Source organism: Danio rerio, chromosome 21 (genome assembly GCF_049306965.1).
Source record: "Danio rerio strain Tuebingen ecotype United States chromosome 21, GRCz12tu, whole genome shotgun sequence".
NCBI classification, from domain to species: Eukaryota; Metazoa; Chordata; class Actinopteri; order Cypriniformes; family Danionidae; genus Danio; species Danio rerio.
This window is the reverse complement of record NC_133196.1, coordinates 920,480-940,847: the sequence shown is the minus strand read 5'-3', so window position 1 is coordinate 940,847 and position 20,368 is coordinate 920,480. Positions and strand designations below refer to the sequence as shown.

At 40.2% G+C, this 20,368-nt stretch overlaps 1 protein-coding gene across 2 annotated transcripts in view; it reads right to left on the bottom strand.

Moving 5' to 3' along the window:
• Nucleotides 1-697: 697 nt before the first annotated feature.
• The window catches only part of uhrf2 (ubiquitin like with PHD and ring finger domains 2), a 42,128-nt gene continuing 22,457 nt past the window's right edge, over nucleotides 698-20,368 (bottom strand). Inside the window, exons 5-16 of one of the 2 annotated variants that reach the window (XM_073935602.1) lie at nucleotides 15,612-15,721; nucleotides 15,343-15,529; nucleotides 13,143-13,266; nucleotides 11,488-11,595; nucleotides 9,534-9,638; nucleotides 7,249-7,355; nucleotides 7,006-7,168; nucleotides 5,132-5,269; nucleotides 4,387-4,633; nucleotides 4,102-4,253; nucleotides 2,859-2,957; nucleotides 698-1,793 (exon numbers count right to left, since the gene is read on the bottom strand). In XM_073935602.1, the coding sequence (XP_073791703.1) occupies nucleotides 1,647-1,793; nucleotides 2,859-2,957; nucleotides 4,102-4,253; nucleotides 4,387-4,633; nucleotides 5,132-5,269; nucleotides 7,006-7,168; nucleotides 7,249-7,355; nucleotides 9,534-9,638; nucleotides 11,488-11,595; nucleotides 13,143-13,266; nucleotides 15,343-15,529; nucleotides 15,612-15,721 (1,687 nt within the window). In that variant the 3' untranslated portion in view covers nucleotides 698-1,646. Of the gene's footprint in view, nucleotides 1,794-2,858; nucleotides 2,958-4,101; nucleotides 4,254-4,386; nucleotides 4,634-5,131; nucleotides 5,270-7,005; nucleotides 7,169-7,248; nucleotides 7,356-9,533; nucleotides 9,864-10,035; nucleotides 10,954-11,321; nucleotides 11,596-13,142; nucleotides 13,267-15,342; nucleotides 15,530-15,611; nucleotides 15,722-20,368 lie in introns of those variants that run through there. The other variant, XR_012397023.1, reaches the window with a different exon arrangement.

Genomic DNA, 20,368 nt, shown 5'->3' with positions numbered 1-20,368 from the left:
ATTATGCAAATATATGCAAACTAGAAATTAAAATTAACATTAAAATAAGAGATGCAAGTAAAAACTCAAAGGTAAAAATCTGGGAATATTAATATGGATTTGGGGTTATGCATCAGTGCTTTAGATAAATCTTGAAAAAAAATTGACTAAGATTCTTAAAGCAGCATGTAACTTCTAATGTGTTTGTGTTTTATTTGATGGAGAAAATGAGCTCTTTTGCTGATGATTAATTATGCATATTTTGCTTTCAGCTTATTTTAAAGCAACAATGACATCATTTTATTATAAGCAAAATATATATTATATATATTATTATAAGCAAAATATTATATATATATATATATATATATATATATATATATATATATATATATATATATATAAGCAAAAACTATTATGCTAATATATGCAAATGAGAAATTAACATAAAAACTAGAGATGCAAATAAAAACTAAATAGTAAAAATGTAGAAATATTAATATGAATTTGTGGTTACATGCATCAGTGCTTAAAAGAAATTTTTAAAAATAGGCTTTAAGATTTTTAAAGCAACATGTGATTTCTAATGTGATCATGTTTTATTTTATGAAAGAAAAATGAGCTCTTGGGGTACTAAAATTATATTTTGCTGATGATTAATAATGATTCTTTTGCTTTAAAAAAAAATAAAGCCTATTATAAAGCAACAACAACGTAATTTTACACAATCTAAACCATTTACAACATTAATATAAGCAAAAACTATCATGACTAATATATGCAAATGAGAAATCTAAACTAACAATAAATTAAAGAGATGCAAATAAACACTCAAAATTGAAATCAGGGAAAATTCTTATGAATTTGGGGAATTTTTTTAGATAAATCTTGAAAGAATTTTTATTATTTTTAAAGCAAAATGTGATTCTAATAAAATTAATTTTATTTTATGGAGAAGATGAGCTCTTTTGGTACTAAGGTTATATTTTGCTGATGAATATTAATGAGTATTTTGCTTTAAAAAATGATGCCTATTTTAAAGCAACAATGACGCCATTTTTACATAATCTAAATCATTTACAACATTAGTTAAACAAAAAATATTATGCTAATATATGTAAATGAGAAATCTAAATTAGCATTAAAAATAAGTAATGCGAATAAAAACTTAGTAAAAATCTAAATTTATATAAAAATTAAATTTTGCTGATGATTATTATTGATTCTTCTGCTTTAGGAAATTGAAGCCTATTTTATGCAACAATTACGCCATTTTTAAATCATTTATACCCTTAATAACATTAATATAAGGGTAATTATATATGCAAATGAGAAATCAAAACTAACATTAAAATAAGAGATAAAAATAAACACTCAAAAGTCAAAATCTGGGAATATTAATGTGGATTTGGGGTGAAATGTGTCAGCGCTTTAGATAAATTTTGATAATCAGGCTTTAAGATTCTCAGTGCAAAACATCATTACTTTAGGGTTTATTCTCTGCTGAACTCTGTGTGTGTGTGTGTGTGTGTGTGTGTGTGTGTGTGTGTTGCTCCTCAAGCTGCAGGGAAACCGTATGGAGTGGTGTGACGTCAGGCTTTGTGTGTGTGTGTGTGTGTGAGAGGGTGTGTGTTAGAGTGTGTGTGTCTGTGTACGTGATCAGACACTCATCGGCCTTTGCTGTATCCGGGGAAGAACTGATCCAGGAGCAGCTGCAGGCTCTTATTGAGGCTCATACTGTAGTCTCTGCCCAGGTCATGTCTGCAGGCGGGACAGGTGAACACCTCAGCACGGAACGACCTCTGGAGACATGACTGCACACACACACACACACACACATTGAGCTGTAGCGCTGTGTATTATATCATGTGATGATTGGTGTGATCAGTGATGTTTATTTCATCTGTCAGCATTTGTGTCTTGCATAAATTGGTTGTTAGTTTTGACCAATCAGATCAGGCCATATTGTCTATAGCCCCGCCCCCAGAACAGATTATTAATGATGAGTTTTTTTCTAAGCTTGAACACTCTCCTGCTACACACACGCCCGCACAAACACGCACACACAAACAAACACACACACACACACACACACACACACACAAACGACATGTTTTTAGTATGTAGTTTAAGTAGACACACACATGCACCCTCACACACATGCTCACACACATTCATGAACACACATTCACACAGAGACACTCACACATATGCACACACACGCACTCGTGCATGCACACACGCACACGCAAACACCAACACATATGCACATGCACACACACACGCAAGCACATACACACACATGCTCACACACATTCATCATCACACAGATATGCACGCACGCACACACACACACACACAAACACCAACACATGTGGACATGCACACACACATGCAAATGCATGCATATACACACATACACAAATATGCACCAACACACATGCAAACACATGCGTACACAAACACATGCACACACATAAACACACACACATACTCATACACACACATTTTAACACACTCTTACACATGCACACATATACACACGCACGCACACATATCCACGCACGCACACATGCACACGCATACACCAACACACGTGTGCATGCACACACACATGCACAATCACCAACACACATGCATACACAAACACACAAACACCAACACACATACAAACATATGCATTCACAAACACACACAAATAGATACACACACATGCACACACACACACACACAAACATGAATGCACACACGCTCACAGACATTCATGCACACACCCATGTGTACATGCACACGCACACACATCCACACACCAATTATTGTGTGTGTGTGTGTGTGTGCATGTATGTGTGTGTTTTCCCAGTGTGGTGAGCATGACTGACCTTACAGACGGTGTGTGAACACTCGGTGGTCACAGGCTGAAACGACAGCTCCTGACAGCACACACACATAAACAGTTGCTCCACTTTACGCAGGAAGTTCTGCAGGATGACAGGAAATCAAGCAGATTAACATGACGTGTGTGTGTTTGTTTGTATGTGTGTGAGTATATATGCGTTTATATATGTATATGTATGTGTTTATATATGCATATGTATGTGTTTGAATATGTGTGTTTGTATGTGTGTGAGTATATATGTATATGTATGCATGTTCATATATGCAAATGTATGTGTTTATATGTGTGTTTATATATGTATGTGTGTTTACATATGTATATGTATGTCTGTTTATATAGCTGTATATATGTATGCGTTTATATATGTGTGTGTTTATATATGTATATGTATGTGTTTATATATCTGTGTTTATATATGTGTGTTCATATATGTATGTGTGTTTATATATGTATATTTTTATATATGTATGCGTTTATATGTGTGTTTATATATGTATATGTGTGTTTACATGTGTATATGTATGTGTGTTAATGCATCTGTCTATATGTATGTGTTTATGTATGTATGCGTTTATATATGTGTGTTTATATATGTATATGTATGTGTTTATATATGTATGCGTTTATATATGTGTTTATATATGTATATGTATGTGTTTATATATGTTTGTGTTTATATGTATGTTTATATATGTATGTTTATATATGTATATGTGTGTTTACATATGTATATGTATGTGTGTTTATACATTTGTGTTTATACATGTTTGTGTTTATATATGTATATTTTTACAGATAAATGTGTTTATATATGTGTGTTTATATATGTATATGTATGTGTGTTTATATATCTGTGTTTATATATGTATTTGTGTTTATACATGTGTGTTTATATATGTATATTTTTATATATGTATGTGTTTATATATGTGTGTTTATATATGTATATGTATGTGTTTATGTATGTATATGTGTTTATATATGTATGTGTATGTTTATGTGCATGTGTGTTTATACTGTATTCATGTCTATGTAGGTTTGTGTTTACATAGGTATGTGTGTTTATATGTGTATGTGTGGTTTTATATTCATGTGTGTGTTTGTGTGTGTTTATATGTGTATCTATGTTCATATATGCATGTGTGTGTGTGTGTGTGTGTGTGTGTGTGTGTGTGTGTGTGTGTGTGTGTGTGTGTATGTGTGAGTGTATACTGTATGTGAGTTACCGGTCCCTCCGTCAGGAAGCTCATAGCCTCGTCCCACAGTTTCCTGTTAGGTTCGTCTTCCTGTATGAGACTCTTCTGCTGTTCTGACAGAACGAATGACTCCACTTCCTTCAGACGCTTCTCCTGCGGCTCCTCCTGCTCCTCACACACACCTGACACACACACACACACACACGTTTAATTACAGTAGGTTTCCCAACAACAGGGGGCGCTGTGTGTGTATGAGTGTGCATGTCTGTGAAAGTGTGTGTCTGTATGTGTGTGTGTGTGTGTGTGTGTGTGTACTTGTGCTGTCGTCCTCCTGCATGTCTCCTCCGCTGTCGTCGCTCTGTTCTTCTTCTTCTTCCTCTTCTTCTTCAGTGTTCAGCGCAGGTTGTTTCTCCTCCTCCTCTTCTTCCTCCTCCGGCAGTTTCTTCAGTCGTGAGCATCGAGGTCTTCCTCTCTTTCTGCCGCGTGATTGGCTGCCCGTCGCCCGCACCGTCGCCTCACGCTTCGTCTTATTGGCCATCGCCTCCAGATAACCAGGAGGGTACTAAACACACACACACAATTGAATTGTGAATAGTGGGGACATACCACAGGTCTCCAATGTTTTTACAACCACACACACACACACACACACACACACACACACACACACACACACACACACACACACACACACAAATATATATCATTCATTTTCTTTCGTCTTAGACCCACAGCGGAATGAACCGTCAACTATTCTAGCATATGTTTTACGCACCAGATACTTTTCCAGCTGCAACCCAGCACTGGGAAACACCCATACACACTAATTCACACACACTCATACACTACGACCAATTTAGTTCATCGATTCCCCTATAACGCATGTGTTTGGACTGTGTGTGTGGACTCGAACCAGTGACCTTCTAGCTGTAAGGCCACAGTGATAACCACTGAGACACCGTCCCACCCATATATATATATATAGGGTTAGGGTTATAAATATATATATATTAAACAAACACAAAGATACACACTCTCACATACACACACACACACACACCTGGACTTTGAGGCCCAGTTTCTTGCTGCGCTCGATGCCCTCAGGTGTCCATGGCGCGGGCTCCAGATCATCTCTCCGCAGCAGGTACCGCCACACCAGAAAACCACATTTCCCAATCTCCGGCCAGTACTTGACCACCTGAACACACACACAGATATAAATGTCATTATCTGGTGTGTGTGTGTGTGTGTGTGATCATGATGTGATGATGATCTGTTGATGTTTACAAGCTGTTTAATGTGAGAAACTGAGATCTAATGTTCCTGTGATGATCAGTTATTCACAGCTAAACACACACACACACCATTATTCACTGTGAGCAGCTTTGTTTAGCTGACTTCTCAACGTGTGTGTGTGTGTGCTTGTATGAGTAAATATGTATGTGTGTGTTTGTGTGTATATATGTCTGAGAGTATGTGCATGGGTGAGTGTTTTTGAATGTGTGCGTATATGAATGTATACGTGTGTGTGCTTACATGTGTATGTGATTGTATACTTGTGTGTGCGCAACCATATATTTATGCATATATTTATTTATATCTGGGTGTGTGTGTATGTGTGCGTGATTGTATAAACATATACACATACACACACACACACAAACATATATGTGTGTGTGTGTATATTTATATTTAAGTGTGTATATGTGTGAGTGTGTGTACATATAAATATGCATATGAGTGTGTATGGTTGTGTATTTATACATGTGAGTGTGTTTGTGTATATATAAATATGTGTGTGTGTTGGGTTAGGGTTAGTTGTGTTTGTATACATGTGTGTGCTTGTATGTTTGTGTGTATACATGTACACCTATATATTTATTTTCAAGTGTGTGTGTTTGTGTGTATGTGTGTACATACAGTCAACCCCTACAGCACGAATAATTTTGGGCTGACTATATGTGTGTGTCTGTGCGTGTGTGTGTGTAATATATATACATATATTTATACACACACACACATACATACATATATATATAAATATATATATACAAATATATATATATATATATATATATATATATATATATATATATATATATATATATATATATATATATATGTATGGGTGTGTGTATATGTGTGCGGATATACATTTATTGTGGAGTGTGTGCACATGAATATGCACATGAGTGTGTATGGTTGTGTATTTATGCATGTGAGTGTGTGTACAGTATATGTGTGTGCGTGTGTGTCTATGTGTGTGTGTTTGTGGATATATATTTTTGTATGTCTATGTTTGTGTGTGTGTTCAAGTGTGTATGCTTATGAGTGCCAGTATATATATGTGTGTCTGTGGATATATATGTGTGTTTATATGTGTGTGTGTATGTTTGTATGTGTGTTTGTGTGTTCAAATTTGTATGTTTGTGAGTGCGAGTATGTATATGTTTGTGGATATATATGTGTGTTTTTATATAAATGTATGTGTGTGTGTTTGTGGATATATGTATGTACGTGTATGCATGTGTGTGTTCAAGTGTGTATGTTTGCGAGTATGTATATGTGTGTTTGTGGATATATATGTGTGTTTATATATGTATATGTTTAATTGTGTGTGTGTGCGTGAGTGTGTGTGTGTGTGTGTGTGTGTGTATAAATATATATATATATGTGTGTTTGCGGATTTATATGAATATGTGTGTTCATGTGTGTATGTTTGTATATGTATATGCGTATGTGTGTGCTTGTGGATATATATGTGTGTTTATATGTATATGTGTGTGTATATTTGTGTGTGTGCTTGTTGTTTGTGGATATGTATGTATGTGTATGTACATATGTTTGTGTGTGCTTACGTGTGTATGTTTGTGAGTGTGAGTATGTCTTTGGGTATGTGTGTGTTTATGGATATATATATGTGTGTGTGTGTACCTTATAAATGCCGTCGTATCTGTTTCCCTCCTCAGGAGCGTATTTGCTGATGCGTCGGCCCTTGGAGCTGCGGATCACCCTCACCGGTTTCCCCGCTCTCCAGTTTCGAGACTCGGCCCCGTTCTTGTCATTGAGCGGCGCATCACAGTTCAACGCCAGAGCCCTGAGAGGACAGAGGTCAACGAGTAACACGCACAGCCACATGACATAAGCAAGAGAGATCACCTGGATCACATGGATCACCTGTTCATGTGTGTGAGCGTCTGATCGAACGAGTGCTCGCCGATACGCTTGTTTCCCGACAGGTCACGACCTCCACTGCCGGTGTAGGTGAACTCGTCACCCCGATCCTGAAACATGCACAACACACACACACACACACACACACACACACACACACACACACACACACACACACACACACACACACACACACACAAACACACACACACACACACAAATCAGGTATTTCAATATGTTAATCTGTTGAGGTGAATCTACAGTTGCTATGGTAACACAACAACTAAAGTAATTGATCTGTTGTGGTGATTCTACAGTTGCTATGGTAACACAACAACAATATTAATTGATCTGTTGTGGTGATTCAACAGTTGCTATGGTAACACAACAACTACAGTAATTGATCTGTTGTGGTGATTCTAGAGTTGCTATGGAAACAACGACTACAGTAACTGATCTGTTGTGGTGATTCTACAGTTGCTATGGTAACACAATAACCATAGTAATTGATCTGTTGTTGTGATTCTTCAGTTGCTATGGTAACACAACGACAATAGTAATTGATCTGTTGTGGTGATTCTACAGTTGCTATGGTAACACAACCACAATAGTAATTGATCTGTTGTGGTGATTCAACAGTTGCTATGGTAACACAATAACAATTGTAATTGATCTGTTGTGGTGATTCAACAGTTGCTATGGTAACACATCAACTATAGTAATTGATCTGTTGTGGTGGTTCTAGAGTTGCTATGGTAAAACATCAACAATAGTAATTAAACTGTTGTGGTGTTTCTACAGTTGCTATGGTTACAAAACTACCATTTTAGTTTATCCGTTGTGGTGATTCTATAGTTGCTATGGTAACACATCAACAATAGTAATTAAACTGTTGTGGTGATTCTACAGTTGCTATGGTTACAAAACTACCATTTTAGTTGATCCGCTGTGGTGATTCTACAGTTGCTATGGTAACACATCAACTATAGTAATTGATCTGTTGTGGTGGTTCTAGAGTTGCTATGGTAACACAACAATAGTAATTGATCTGTTGTGGTGATTCTATAGTTGCTATGGTAACACATCAACAATAGTAATTAAACTGTTGTGGTGTTTCTACAGTTGCTATGGTTACAAAACTACCATTTTAGTTTATCCGTTGTGGTGATTCTATAGTTGCTATGGTAACACATCAACAATAGTAATTAAACTGTTGTGGTGATTCTACAGTTGCTATGGTTACAAAACTACCATTTTAGTTGATCCGCTGTGGTGATTCTACAGTTGCTATGGTAACACATCAACTATAGTAATTGATCTGTTGTGGTGGTTCTAGAGTTGCTATGGTAACACAACAATAGTAATTGATCTGTTGTGGTGATTCTATAGTTGCTATGGTAACACATCAACAATAGTAATTAAACTGTTGTGGTGATTCTACAGTTGCTATGGTTACAAAACTACCATTTTAGTTTATCCGTTGTGGTAATTCTACAGTTGCTATGGTTACACTAGAACTATAGTGATATAAAGAAATGACTTAATGTTGTTGTTTTCTCCAACTATGGGGTAGCAGGGTACATAATACTACAATACACCACTGTCTATAGTTATGAACCTCATATATACTACAGTATTTAAAACAGTAAATCAGTTCACTACATTTAATGCTACAGTATGCTGGAGCATTCATTAATTAAATACAAATAAACAAATAAAAGTGTTGTAAATACTATAATATGTACAGTAAAATTGACTTTACTGTAGTTCAAAAACACTAGCATATTTACTATAGTATTTTAGGTAAATGAAGATTCAGAGATGAACAAACACAATTATTAAAAGATTTGAATATATTTTAGAGACTCAAGAAGATAATCCCACCGCTGAGAAACAGAGAGGGCAAATGCTCTAGAAATAAAGTTCCTCAAATGCCTGATCATCATATCGCTCATCGTGAATATTACTAACAATATTGGTGTTATGCTCAATATTAAAACAAACTCCAGAGCAGATTTGACAGCAAAACAGACACAAACGTGAAGGTGAACATTTGTTCTGTGATTATGAACAACCATTAAGGTGATAAAGATGAAATACAAGTGACACGTATTGAAAGCATCAACATTTAGTCATTTAGCAGACACTTCTGTTCAGAGTGACTTACACACATATACATAAACAGAGCACGCACACACACACACACACACACACACACACACACACACACACACACACACACACACACACACAACACAATACATAATCGTTAATAAAGAAACACTCACAACTTCATCCTCGAATCCCCCAGCGAGCACCAGTGAGTACGAGCCATCATTGCTCCGTCCATGAATTCCTCCAACATGCGGCCTGTGAACGCCCGCTTCACTCACCTGAGCACACAAACACACTTAAAGGAGCAGTTCACACTATAATGAACATGTCCTCTGCATTTACACACACTCCAGAGGTTGTACACGTTTATGAGTTTCTCTCTGAAGTTAATCTGAAGAATGTCTATAGTAGGAATGAAAATGACTGTGGATGTCAGTGTCTGTGTTTCCCTCCGAAGATGCTAATTAAACTTATGCACAAAACTGGAATACGGCATTTAACACCTGCACATGACTCAGTGTTTTCATCCAATGAGAAACAAAGGAGAATAAACTCCGGAGTTTATAAGGCGTCAGCCACAGGACAGCAGCGGCAGTGCTTCACCACACACCAGCTATAGGTGAAGTGTAGAGACCGTGATGGAGCCAATTCAGTGGATGGGGATGTTTGGGAGGCCATGATGGGTGAGGGCTGATGGAGGGAATTTGGCCAGGATAGTAAGACACTTAGGTAAGGGTGACGGTGCAGAAGTGTTTTGCAACACCATTAAAGAAATCCCTTAAAGTTAAACCACTGAACACTGGAACTACCAGAACTCTGTAACTACCAGCATTACCATAGCGGTCATATTCTTATTCATGTAAGATGTCTGTGGCGAGGGGGCGGGGCCAAGAATGGAATGAGGCCACCACGTAAGTGGATCCACCTGTAGCGCACACCGGCCTCGAATCCCACGGAAGGAGCTCTGGACTACAAGGGGAGGAACGATGGCAGAAGAAGCTGAGAGAGGATCGGGCCCGGACAGATTGTTTTACTTTTGATTTCAGTTTGACGGCAGTCAAGGAGGGGTGGGGTTGGGGGAGTGTTCGGGAGTTAACCCAAATGGGGGAGAAACCCATTCGTCTGCTTAGAGTGCCAGGGCGGCCAGAGGCTGGAGAGGAAAGGATTTTCCTGCTGCCGTCTCCCAGCATGGGAAGGAGCAGGGGATGCGGTGCTCACCACCCGAAGGGAAATCGCTGAAGGGAGCCATCCCAGAGAACTGGGGGAGTCACTGTGATCCAGCATGATGCCGTAGCCTTTACCCTACACCGAAGCGGGAGCAGAGCAGAAGACCAAAGATGCCGACAGCCAGCCAGGAGAACCAGAAGACGAACGGGTGGATAGATTCCTCCACAGGACTCCCAACATGTCGCTGCATCTCAGCTGGTGGAGGACTGAGTGGCAGCGTGTCTGGAGAACCCAACCACAATTTATAAAAAGTTTTTTCCTCTCTTGGCCTACTCTGTCTTTCCTCCTTTTTTTTCCATCTCCTTTTCTTTCGGCCTATCTTGTATAGGTCTCGCAGGTGCTGTGGCACCAACACCCCCCCCCGCCCTGTGATGGGAGATGGGGGTATGTGGCGAGGGGGCGGGGCCGAGAGTGAGTGGAGTTGGAATAGAATGAGGCCGCCGCGCAAGTGGATACACCTGTAGCGCACACCGGCCTCGAATCCCACAGAAGGAGCTCTGGACTATAAGAGGAGGAACGATGGCAGGGGAAGCCGAGAGAGGAACGGGCCGGACAGATTGTTTTACGTTTGTTTTCAGTTTTTCCGTTTGTTTTGGTTTCTTCCTCCTTCTTCCCTGCAGCCAGAGGGCCGTACACTTTACTCCAATGTCATATTGTTACGTCATATTTACATTCAAAGCTTTTATTGAGATATTAAAATAGAGCTTCGACTGTATTATTCAATTTAATTCAACATCTTTATTTCTACAGCACTTTTACCAAGTAGCTTGTGTCAAAGCAGCTTCACACAGAGCTGTAGATATGTGTGTTTTATTTCTGCAGTTATTAAATTACAAACATTCATCAAAATGTCCTCCTCTGTAGATCTAGTGTTCAGAGATTTCATGCAGATCCCCTCACCTGAACGCGAAACTTCCATGTGGTTCCGACGGGAACGCCCGGAACCGGGCCGTAATGATTGGACGGGACGATGGTGCATTCTTTAGTGCGGCCCACACACGCCATCCCCTACAACACAGAGACAGCCCGGTCAAATGATACATGTGGATCATACATCAATACAACACACAGGAATAAATGAGGATGGACTGGTGCCCTCTGCTGTGTTTTACTATGATTGACACACACACTCAGACTTCTGCTTAGTCACACACACACACACACACACACACACACACACACACACACACACACACACACACACACACACACACACACACACGCACACACATACGCACACACACACACACACACACACACACTCTCTATCCCAAAAACACACACACTGTCTCAAACACACACACACACTGCCTCAAATACACAATCTCAAACACACACACACACACACACACACTATATCTCAAAAACACACACACTGTCTCAAACACACACACACACACGGTCTCAAATACACACACTCTCAAACACACACACACACACACACTATATCTCAAAAACACACACACTGTCTCAAACAAACACGCACACAAACCATCTCAAACACGCACACACACTATCTCAAACACAAACTCTCATAAACACACACAGTTTCAAAAACACACACACAAACACACTATCTCAAACACACACACGCGCTCTCAAAAACACACACACTATCTCCAACACACACACACACACACACACACACACAATCACACACACACACTCTTTCCCAAAAACACACACACTGTCTCAAACACACGCATACACACACACATGCACGCACACACAAACACACACACACACACACACACAAGCACACACACGCATACACATAGCAAGCACGCACACACACACACACACACACACACACACACACACACACACAAACAAACACACACAAAAACACACACACTGCACTTCCTTCAGACGCTTCTCCTGCAGCTCCTTCTGCTCTTCACACACACCTGACACACACACACACACGCACACACAGGCACACACACACAGACTTATGTAGAGTAAAATAAAATAAAATATCTGTAGTAAAAAAACAAATAATGAAATAATTATTATACACAAGGGCGGCACGGCGGCTCAGTGGTTAGAACTGTGGTCTCACAGCAAGAAGGTTGCTGGTTTGAGTCCCGGCAGGGTCAGCTGGCGTTTCTGTGTGGAGTTTGCATGTTCCTACCGTGTTGGCGTGGGAATTTAGTTGATCAGTTCCCCTATAGCGCATGTGTTTGGACTGTGGGGGAAACCCATGCCAACACGGGGAGAACATGCAAACTCCACACAGAAATGCAAACTGACCCAGCCGGGACTCGAACCAGCAACCTTCTTGATGTGAGGCAACAGTGCTAACCAATGAGCCGCCATGCCACCCTGTCCTGGATTAATCTAGGAAAGGCAGGAGTGGGGGTGGATGGGGGGATTCTTCAAGATGAAGCTGGCCAAGGTGAGAAAGTCTGGTTCGTCTGATTGGTGCATCATGTGTTAGCTAATGCAGGACCGGCTGTGGTCAATCATAAGCACGTGCTCCTCTCGAGATTAGTTTATAAATAAACTCCACGAATGTCCAGCTGGAGGATGTGTGATGAATAATGAAGCCTCACCTTGCCCCAGTCTCTCTGGCTCTCTGTGGTCGCTGACGGCATCCTGGACTTCTTCTTACTGGTCCTCAGTTTCTCACCGGCTTTAACCACCTCACTGCTGTCATTCTTACAGGTGGGACAATACCTGCACACACACACACACACACACACACACACACACACACAAAGTGCATGTTACAGTGTCAGTTCACACATTAAAAGCAACACAATATTGCAGCATGCAGCATGTGTATGTTAGTGTGTGTAGAGTGTGTGTTTTGCGTGCATGTGTATGAGAGTTTGTGTTGTGTGTGTGTGAGAGTATATATGTTTGTGACTGAGTGTGTATTTATAGTGTGTGCTTAGTGTGTGTAAGTGTACTGTGTGTGTATGTGTGTATGTATAAACATTTGTGGAAGTGTGTGTATTGCCAATGGGTTTGAGTGTGTGTGTATGTGTGTATGGAAACTTTTGCATGTGTATTAGTTTATGTAGTGGTGCATGTGTGTGTGTGTAAAATATTGTGGGTGTGTGTGTGTGTATGAAAGTTTTAGCGTGTGTATTTTGTGTGTGCATGTGTGTATAAAATTTTGTGGGAGTGTGCGTATTGTCAGTGTGTTTGAGTGTGTGTGTGTGTGTGTGTGTGAAAGTTTGTGCATATGTATTAGTTTGTGTAGTGTGTGCATGTGTGTATAAATGTTTGTGGGAGTGTGGTATTGTTGATGTGTTTGAGTGTGTGTGTTAGTGTGTGTGTGTGTGGAAAATTTATTGCATGTGTATTATGTGTGTGTGCGCATGTATAACATTTTGTGGGAGTGTGTGTGGGTGTATAGTGTTGGTTTGTGTAGTGTATGTGTGAGCGTATGAGTGTGTGTGTGGGTTTATATGTGTATGTGTGTGAGAGAAAGAAAGTGTGTGTGTGTGTTTGGGTTTTTAAGTGTGTAAATCTGTATGAGTGTGCGTGTGTATGTGTGTGTGTGTATGTGTATAGTGTACGAGCGATTGACAGTGCGCGTGAGTGTGTATGATTGAGTGTGTGTGTGTGTGTGTGTATAAGTGAGTGAGTGAGTGTGTGTGTGTGTGTGTGTGTGTGTGTGTGTGTGTGAGAGTATATGTTTGTAAGTCAGTGTGTATTTATAGTGTGTGCATACTGTGTCTGTGTGTGTTTGTGTATAAACATTTGTGGAAGTGTGTGTATTGTTAATGTGTTTGAGTGTGTGTGCATGTGTGTGTAAACGTGTATGTGTGTATGGAAGTTTTTGCATGTGTATTAGTTTGTGTAGTGTGTGTATAAATGTTATGGGAGTGTGACATTGTTGATGTGTGGGTGTATGTGTGTGTATGAAAGTTTTAGCGTGTGTATTTTGTGTGTGCGTGTGTGTATAAAATTTTGTGGGAGTGTGCGTATTGTCAGTGTGTTTGAGTGAGTGTGTGTGTGCGTGCGTGTGTGAAAGTTTTTGCATATGTATTAGTTTGTGTAGTGTGTGCATGTGTGTATAAATGTTTGTGGGAGTGTGGTATTGTTGATGTGTTTGAGTGTGTGTGTTAGTGTGTATGTAAAAGTTATTGCATGTGTATTATGTGTGTGTGCGCATGTATAACATTTTGTGGGAGTGTGTGTGTGTGTGTATAGTGTTGGTTTGTGTAGTGTATGTGTGAGCGGGTTTATATGTGTATGTGTGTGAGAGAAAGAAAGTGTGTGTGTGTGTGGGTTTTTAAGTGTGTGCATCTGTATGAGTGTGCGTGTGTATGTGTGATGTGTGTGTGTGTGTATAGAGTACGAGCGATTGACAGTGCGCGTGAGTGTGTATGATTGAGTGTGTGTGTGTGTGTGTATAAGTGAGTGAGTGAGTGTGTGTGTGTGTGTGTGTGTGTGTGTGTGTGTGTGTGTGTGAGAGTATATGTTTGTAAGTCAGTGTGTATTTATAGTGTGTGCATACTGTGTCTGTGTGTGTGTTTGTGTATAAACATTTGTGGAAGTGTGTGTATTGTTAATGTGTTTGAGTGTGTGTGCATGTGTGTGTAAACGTATATGTGTGTATGTGTGTATGGAAGTTTTTGCATGTGTATTAGTTTGTGTAGTGTGTGTATAAATGTTATGGGAGTGTGACATTGTTGATGTGTGTGTGTGTGTGTATGTGTTTGCATGTATGTTAGTGTGTGTAGTGTATGTGCAAGTGTGAGTATATGTTTGTGTGTGTGTGTGTGTGTGTGTTCTGACCAGTCCTCGTCCTCTGGTATGGCTGACAGTGGTGGGTTCAGACAGTAGATGTGGAAGGCCATGTTACACTCGTCACACAGCAGCTGCATGTGCGCGTCCTGCTTTCCTCCACACACACAACACGAGCAGAAGCGGCACTCAGCGTCCGGATCCGCCTTACAGTGCTTACACTCCGGACCGCTCTTACCTGACACACACAGGTTACACACACACATTACACACAGACACATACGTTTTACAGACAGACACACTCACAGAGACAATCTTACGTTTGTAGGGCCCGTCGGCTGCTGATAGAGCCGGAGCTCCGGGTTTCTCGATCTGATAAACCTCCTCCAGAAAGTGCAGCTTACAGTCCGAGATCACATCGCCTGGCCCTCTGAAACAGCCAATCACAGAGCCTCATCACTCTGACATCACACACACACACCACTGGAGAGCTGCTGCTTACTTATCTTTGGTTTATACAACCCCAAAATCAGAACAAGTTTGGACAGCATTGAGAGCTGAAATAAAGAAGGAAAGTGGTGATTTCTAAGTGTACTCTGACCTGTGTTTGATTGCAGACATCATGAACACTAAGTTCCATATCAAACACACAGCACAATGTGGCGCAAAGGCGTTTGATGTTTTGCAGCACGCTGTTTAAATAGCAAATGCACTTGCGCTCATATGTGCGCCCATAGGCGTTCTGCTCTATAAAGGAGGTGTGTTGAGGAGCGTTGCTATTTTGACAAACTATAATAGACGGCTCAAAACACCGGCTAAGAGGAGGTCCAAAATCCAGCGCAGAGCACATTAGTTGTGTGCCTCACTTACACACTGCTTAATACACACAGCATGTACAGCAATATACAAATATCTTTACATATTAAAAATAATTAAAGGATTAAAATAACACAAAATATATTATTTTCTAGCCACATAAATATAAACAAAACTGCCGTCATGCCTTCTTCATCTCGGGAGGCTTTTTTAGTTCATTCATAACAATTTGCTTTTGAATAATGTTATTATTATTAGCAGTATTATTTATTATATCCATATTTATATTTGTTTTATTAAAAATAAGCTTAGATTTGTCCAGCTGCAGGTTTTAGACCATATGGGGCAGCATGTGTATTTGGATGTAACTCAGGTTTTTGAGCACACTTTGTTATTATTGTTCATTTATTCGTTTGCTGGAAATTAGAACTGAATTTAGAAATAGTTTTGAAATGAATATTTGCGCTTAACAAACTAAATAAATTATTTAAAGGCTAATTGATGTCTGTGTTTACAACACGTTTCCTAATCCACGAGAGTGAAAGTGAAAGTAAAGAATGAGGAGTAGGGCTGTGACGGTCACTGTGACAACCGTGTCACCGCGGTGGTCAGTTGCCACCGCAGTTGTCCATTGCCACCAGCGGTAGTATGTGACGTTACGCACTTTAAAACACAAATTACCATCATGTTGCCAAGTATTAAATTTCTGTTAGTGAATAAGGGTGCTTTTACACCTGTGAATAGATTCAGTTGTTCTGAAACAGAGATTGTTACAGTGTTGCTCTTTACTCTTGGTGCGGTTCGCTTTCACACTGCACAGTTTCTAATCGGACCAAAAGAGCTAAAACAAGTCACGTGCGAGTAAACTCTCCTCACATTGGTCAGAGTGTCAGGGTTTATTTTGCAGCGTCCCGCTCAGCTGTCAGGAGAGGTGGTGGTTTGGTGGTGATTGACAGGGTGCGCGCGCGGCGTGTCTGAGGAGAGATGTGGTGGGGAGGGGTGAGAAGGGTGCGTGACGATGCCTATATGAGGACCGGGAGGGAGACGCGAGATTACCAGGAGATCATCACTCGTTTGCGGGCATCCGGAGACTCGCGAAACTTCCCGCCATACTCATAATTCTCTCTTCATATAGCCGTAAGCTTATTACATATCCATAAACACTGTGATATAACCGCGCTCGGATCAAATCGCTTTCTCACTGCAATCGAACCGCTCCAGTGTTCGTTTCAGTCGAGCCGAGACCACCTCACTCAAGCGATCTCGGAGCGATTACTTTGGCGCAGAACAGAGCACGATTGCCCTGTTCACATATGCCAAACGAACCGCGCTAACTGGGCAAACGAGACACTTTCCCAAACAAAAGTGTAGGTGTGAAAGCAGCCAAACATTAGGCGCGATTCAGCAAGTTCAAGTTCAACCATGAATCTTGTTAGAAAACTAAATCTTTCATCTGGGAACATTTTGGATTGGTGCCGACTGAGAAAGGTGAACGAATTAATTTGGATTAAGCTTTTTGTAGTTTTTTTTTTAAGGGTTAAAGTGTGTTTTAATATTCACTGCATAATGGGATGTTTCTTATTACAACTTTTAGCGATGTCAAAATGAAAGCAAACATTAAAAAGGGTTTAGCGTTTTATCAGTTGTATAGCTTATTAGCTTTAATAAGAATGAAAATAATAAATTATAATATTAATCATAGTGTAGACTACTGTGCAGTGTCCAACAAAACATTTTTATAAGGTTACTCTTAAGAGACCTGATCCCTAACTGGAAAACGAATGTGAAAATGACAGGCAGTTGCGTCTCTGCTAAATTTATTTATTTTTTTTAAAGATTTACAATGACAGAACAGTGGTATAGGTGTCGCGTCTCTGCTAAAATTTAACAATTTATTTTAATTTCTTTTGCGTTTTTTCCCTTTGAGAGATCAAGAGAGCTGTATTTAAAGGGTCAGGAAACACCAGAACACATGTGTTGAGCTGTTGTCAGTGGTATATGTGTCCCACACTGCTATAAACACTATTAGGACACCTATATTCCACTAAAAAGTGTAAATTGGTTGTTTTTGCGTTATTTCAAGCAAATTCGTACTTCCGGTTTGAATTTTTGAAGCTGCGTCACGGTCATGAGATAATAGCGTGTATTCCAGCGTGCAGACTGGGCGTCTGTGCCAGAGTGTGTCTTATTACGTCTTACAGTGTGCTGCATTAATGCATGAGTAAGGCTCGGTTCAAACCAATCAGCGCGCTCTATTGTGCAACTTCATTAATATTCATTACTGTCACAGTGTTTAGACGGCAGAGACGCCACGTTGTGTTGGCAAAACAAGCGTGAAGTGTTGCTTTTATAGTTTGCTGCAGTGAAGTTTTGTTTTCATTTTCTCTCTGTGAGAGCGCAGCTGGAGTCACGTGTGGATTAACAGTGTACGCGACGCTCCACAACAATAACTTACGTGTCTAAGGAGGATTATTGTTTACCTGAGAGCTGTTCTCATCTGCAAACGCTGAGATCCGGATTCGTTTGTCGTCTCCTCTTAATAAAGACGCGGCTCTAGTTGCTGGTGATTGTCCTGTCTCTACAGATTTGGTAAGTGAGTGTCCAGTGCTCTTTGTTTATTCAGTTTGTTCGTGAACTAAGTTAACTATTGCACCGAGTGTAAACATGTTAGCACCACAACCAAACTTTAACCTCGTGTAGGGTTTTTACCGCATTTAGTGACCGGAATAACACACGCGGCTTTCTGACGCTACCTGCCGTGTGCATCTAAGTTTCCGGGAAATGCTGAGGGTTTTTTTCTCTCATTCGCCGTGCGGTATCAAACATTGCATGAAAAATACACGCTTACAGCATTTCCTCAAATCAAATATCTCGTGTGTCGCGAGGGACATGAATGAATTCCCTGAATGAAAGAGCCAAACTGCAGTTAAAGTCCACCATTTAATCATTTGGCAAATAATTTGACTACAGATGTCCATGTAAACACTGTCACTTTCTCCCATGTGTGTGTGTGTGTGTGTTTGTGTGTGTGTGTGTGTGTGTGTGTGTGTGTGTGTTTTGACTCTGAAACTTGCGCGTGCCCAAATAGACACTCCCACACCATCCCTCTTTTCTTCCTCCGACACTCCCCCCTAAACAGAGCTGGACACACCCACTTTTCTGACTTTTTCCAAAGTAGAGGTGTGAAAACACCCTGCTGAAACGAGGGGCTTTCATGGCCCTTTAAAGAATTAGTTAACATAAAATAAATGCCCAGTTCTTTCCCGTGTGAGTTTAGTGCGCCTCTGCGTGCGTGGTTTAAAGGCTACAGGCCCTGACCTGGCAGGGACCAGATCTCTGCACTATTGCTTTAATTTCACAATTTTCATAATTTCATAGCATTTTCATATGGTAAAATATCTAAATGTATGTTCTGAAAGTAGTATCAATGACGGGAGTGTTAATAATTAAAGACAGAAAGAACTTTCACTTTTGAGTGGACGTCTGTGACGGATTAGTTTAGTATGATTGACGACATGTGAGATGTGAGATGAGACTCTGATTGGTTTATTCTCAAAACACCCCTATAACTCATTAAGAGGATAAGCTCAACCCTGTTAGACCATGTGAAACGACGCAAAGCACTTTTATCTACCCTTAAAATAGCAAAAGTGGATTCTGACACGCCCTTAATGCTTTTGTGCCCTCCGCTTTAGACTTTGTGCCAAGATCGTTAAAATACAGCTCTAATTATTTGATGTTTTGTCTGGTCAACTTGACCTCATTAGTAAATCTCCATCCTCTCCTGTCATTCAGAGCTGCAGCACACTCCAGAGACAGGAGCAGTTTAGGGCAGTGATCAGGTGATCTGCTGAACAGTGATGGGATGTGACAGGTGATGTCCACAGGTGATTGTGAGTATGATCTGCTACAAGAGCAAAATTTAATTACCGGTTTAATTATTTAAAAATAAACAATAAAAATGATGAGGAGCACATTAAACAATGTCAGTCCCCTGCTGAAAAATCCAGCTTAAGCCAGCCTAGGCTGGTTGGCTGGTTTCAGCTGGTTGACCAGTCTGGTTTTAGAGGGGTTTTGGCCACTTCCAGGCTGGTTTCCAGCCATTTCCAGCCTGGTCAGGCTGGAAAAAGACCAGCTAAATCCAGCTAAAACCAGCTTGACCAGACTGGTTTAAGCTAGGCATAGCTGGTTTTGGCTGGACTCCCAGCCCGGTTAGGCTGGCCAAGCTGGTAAATGACTGGAAACCAGCCTGGAAGTGGCC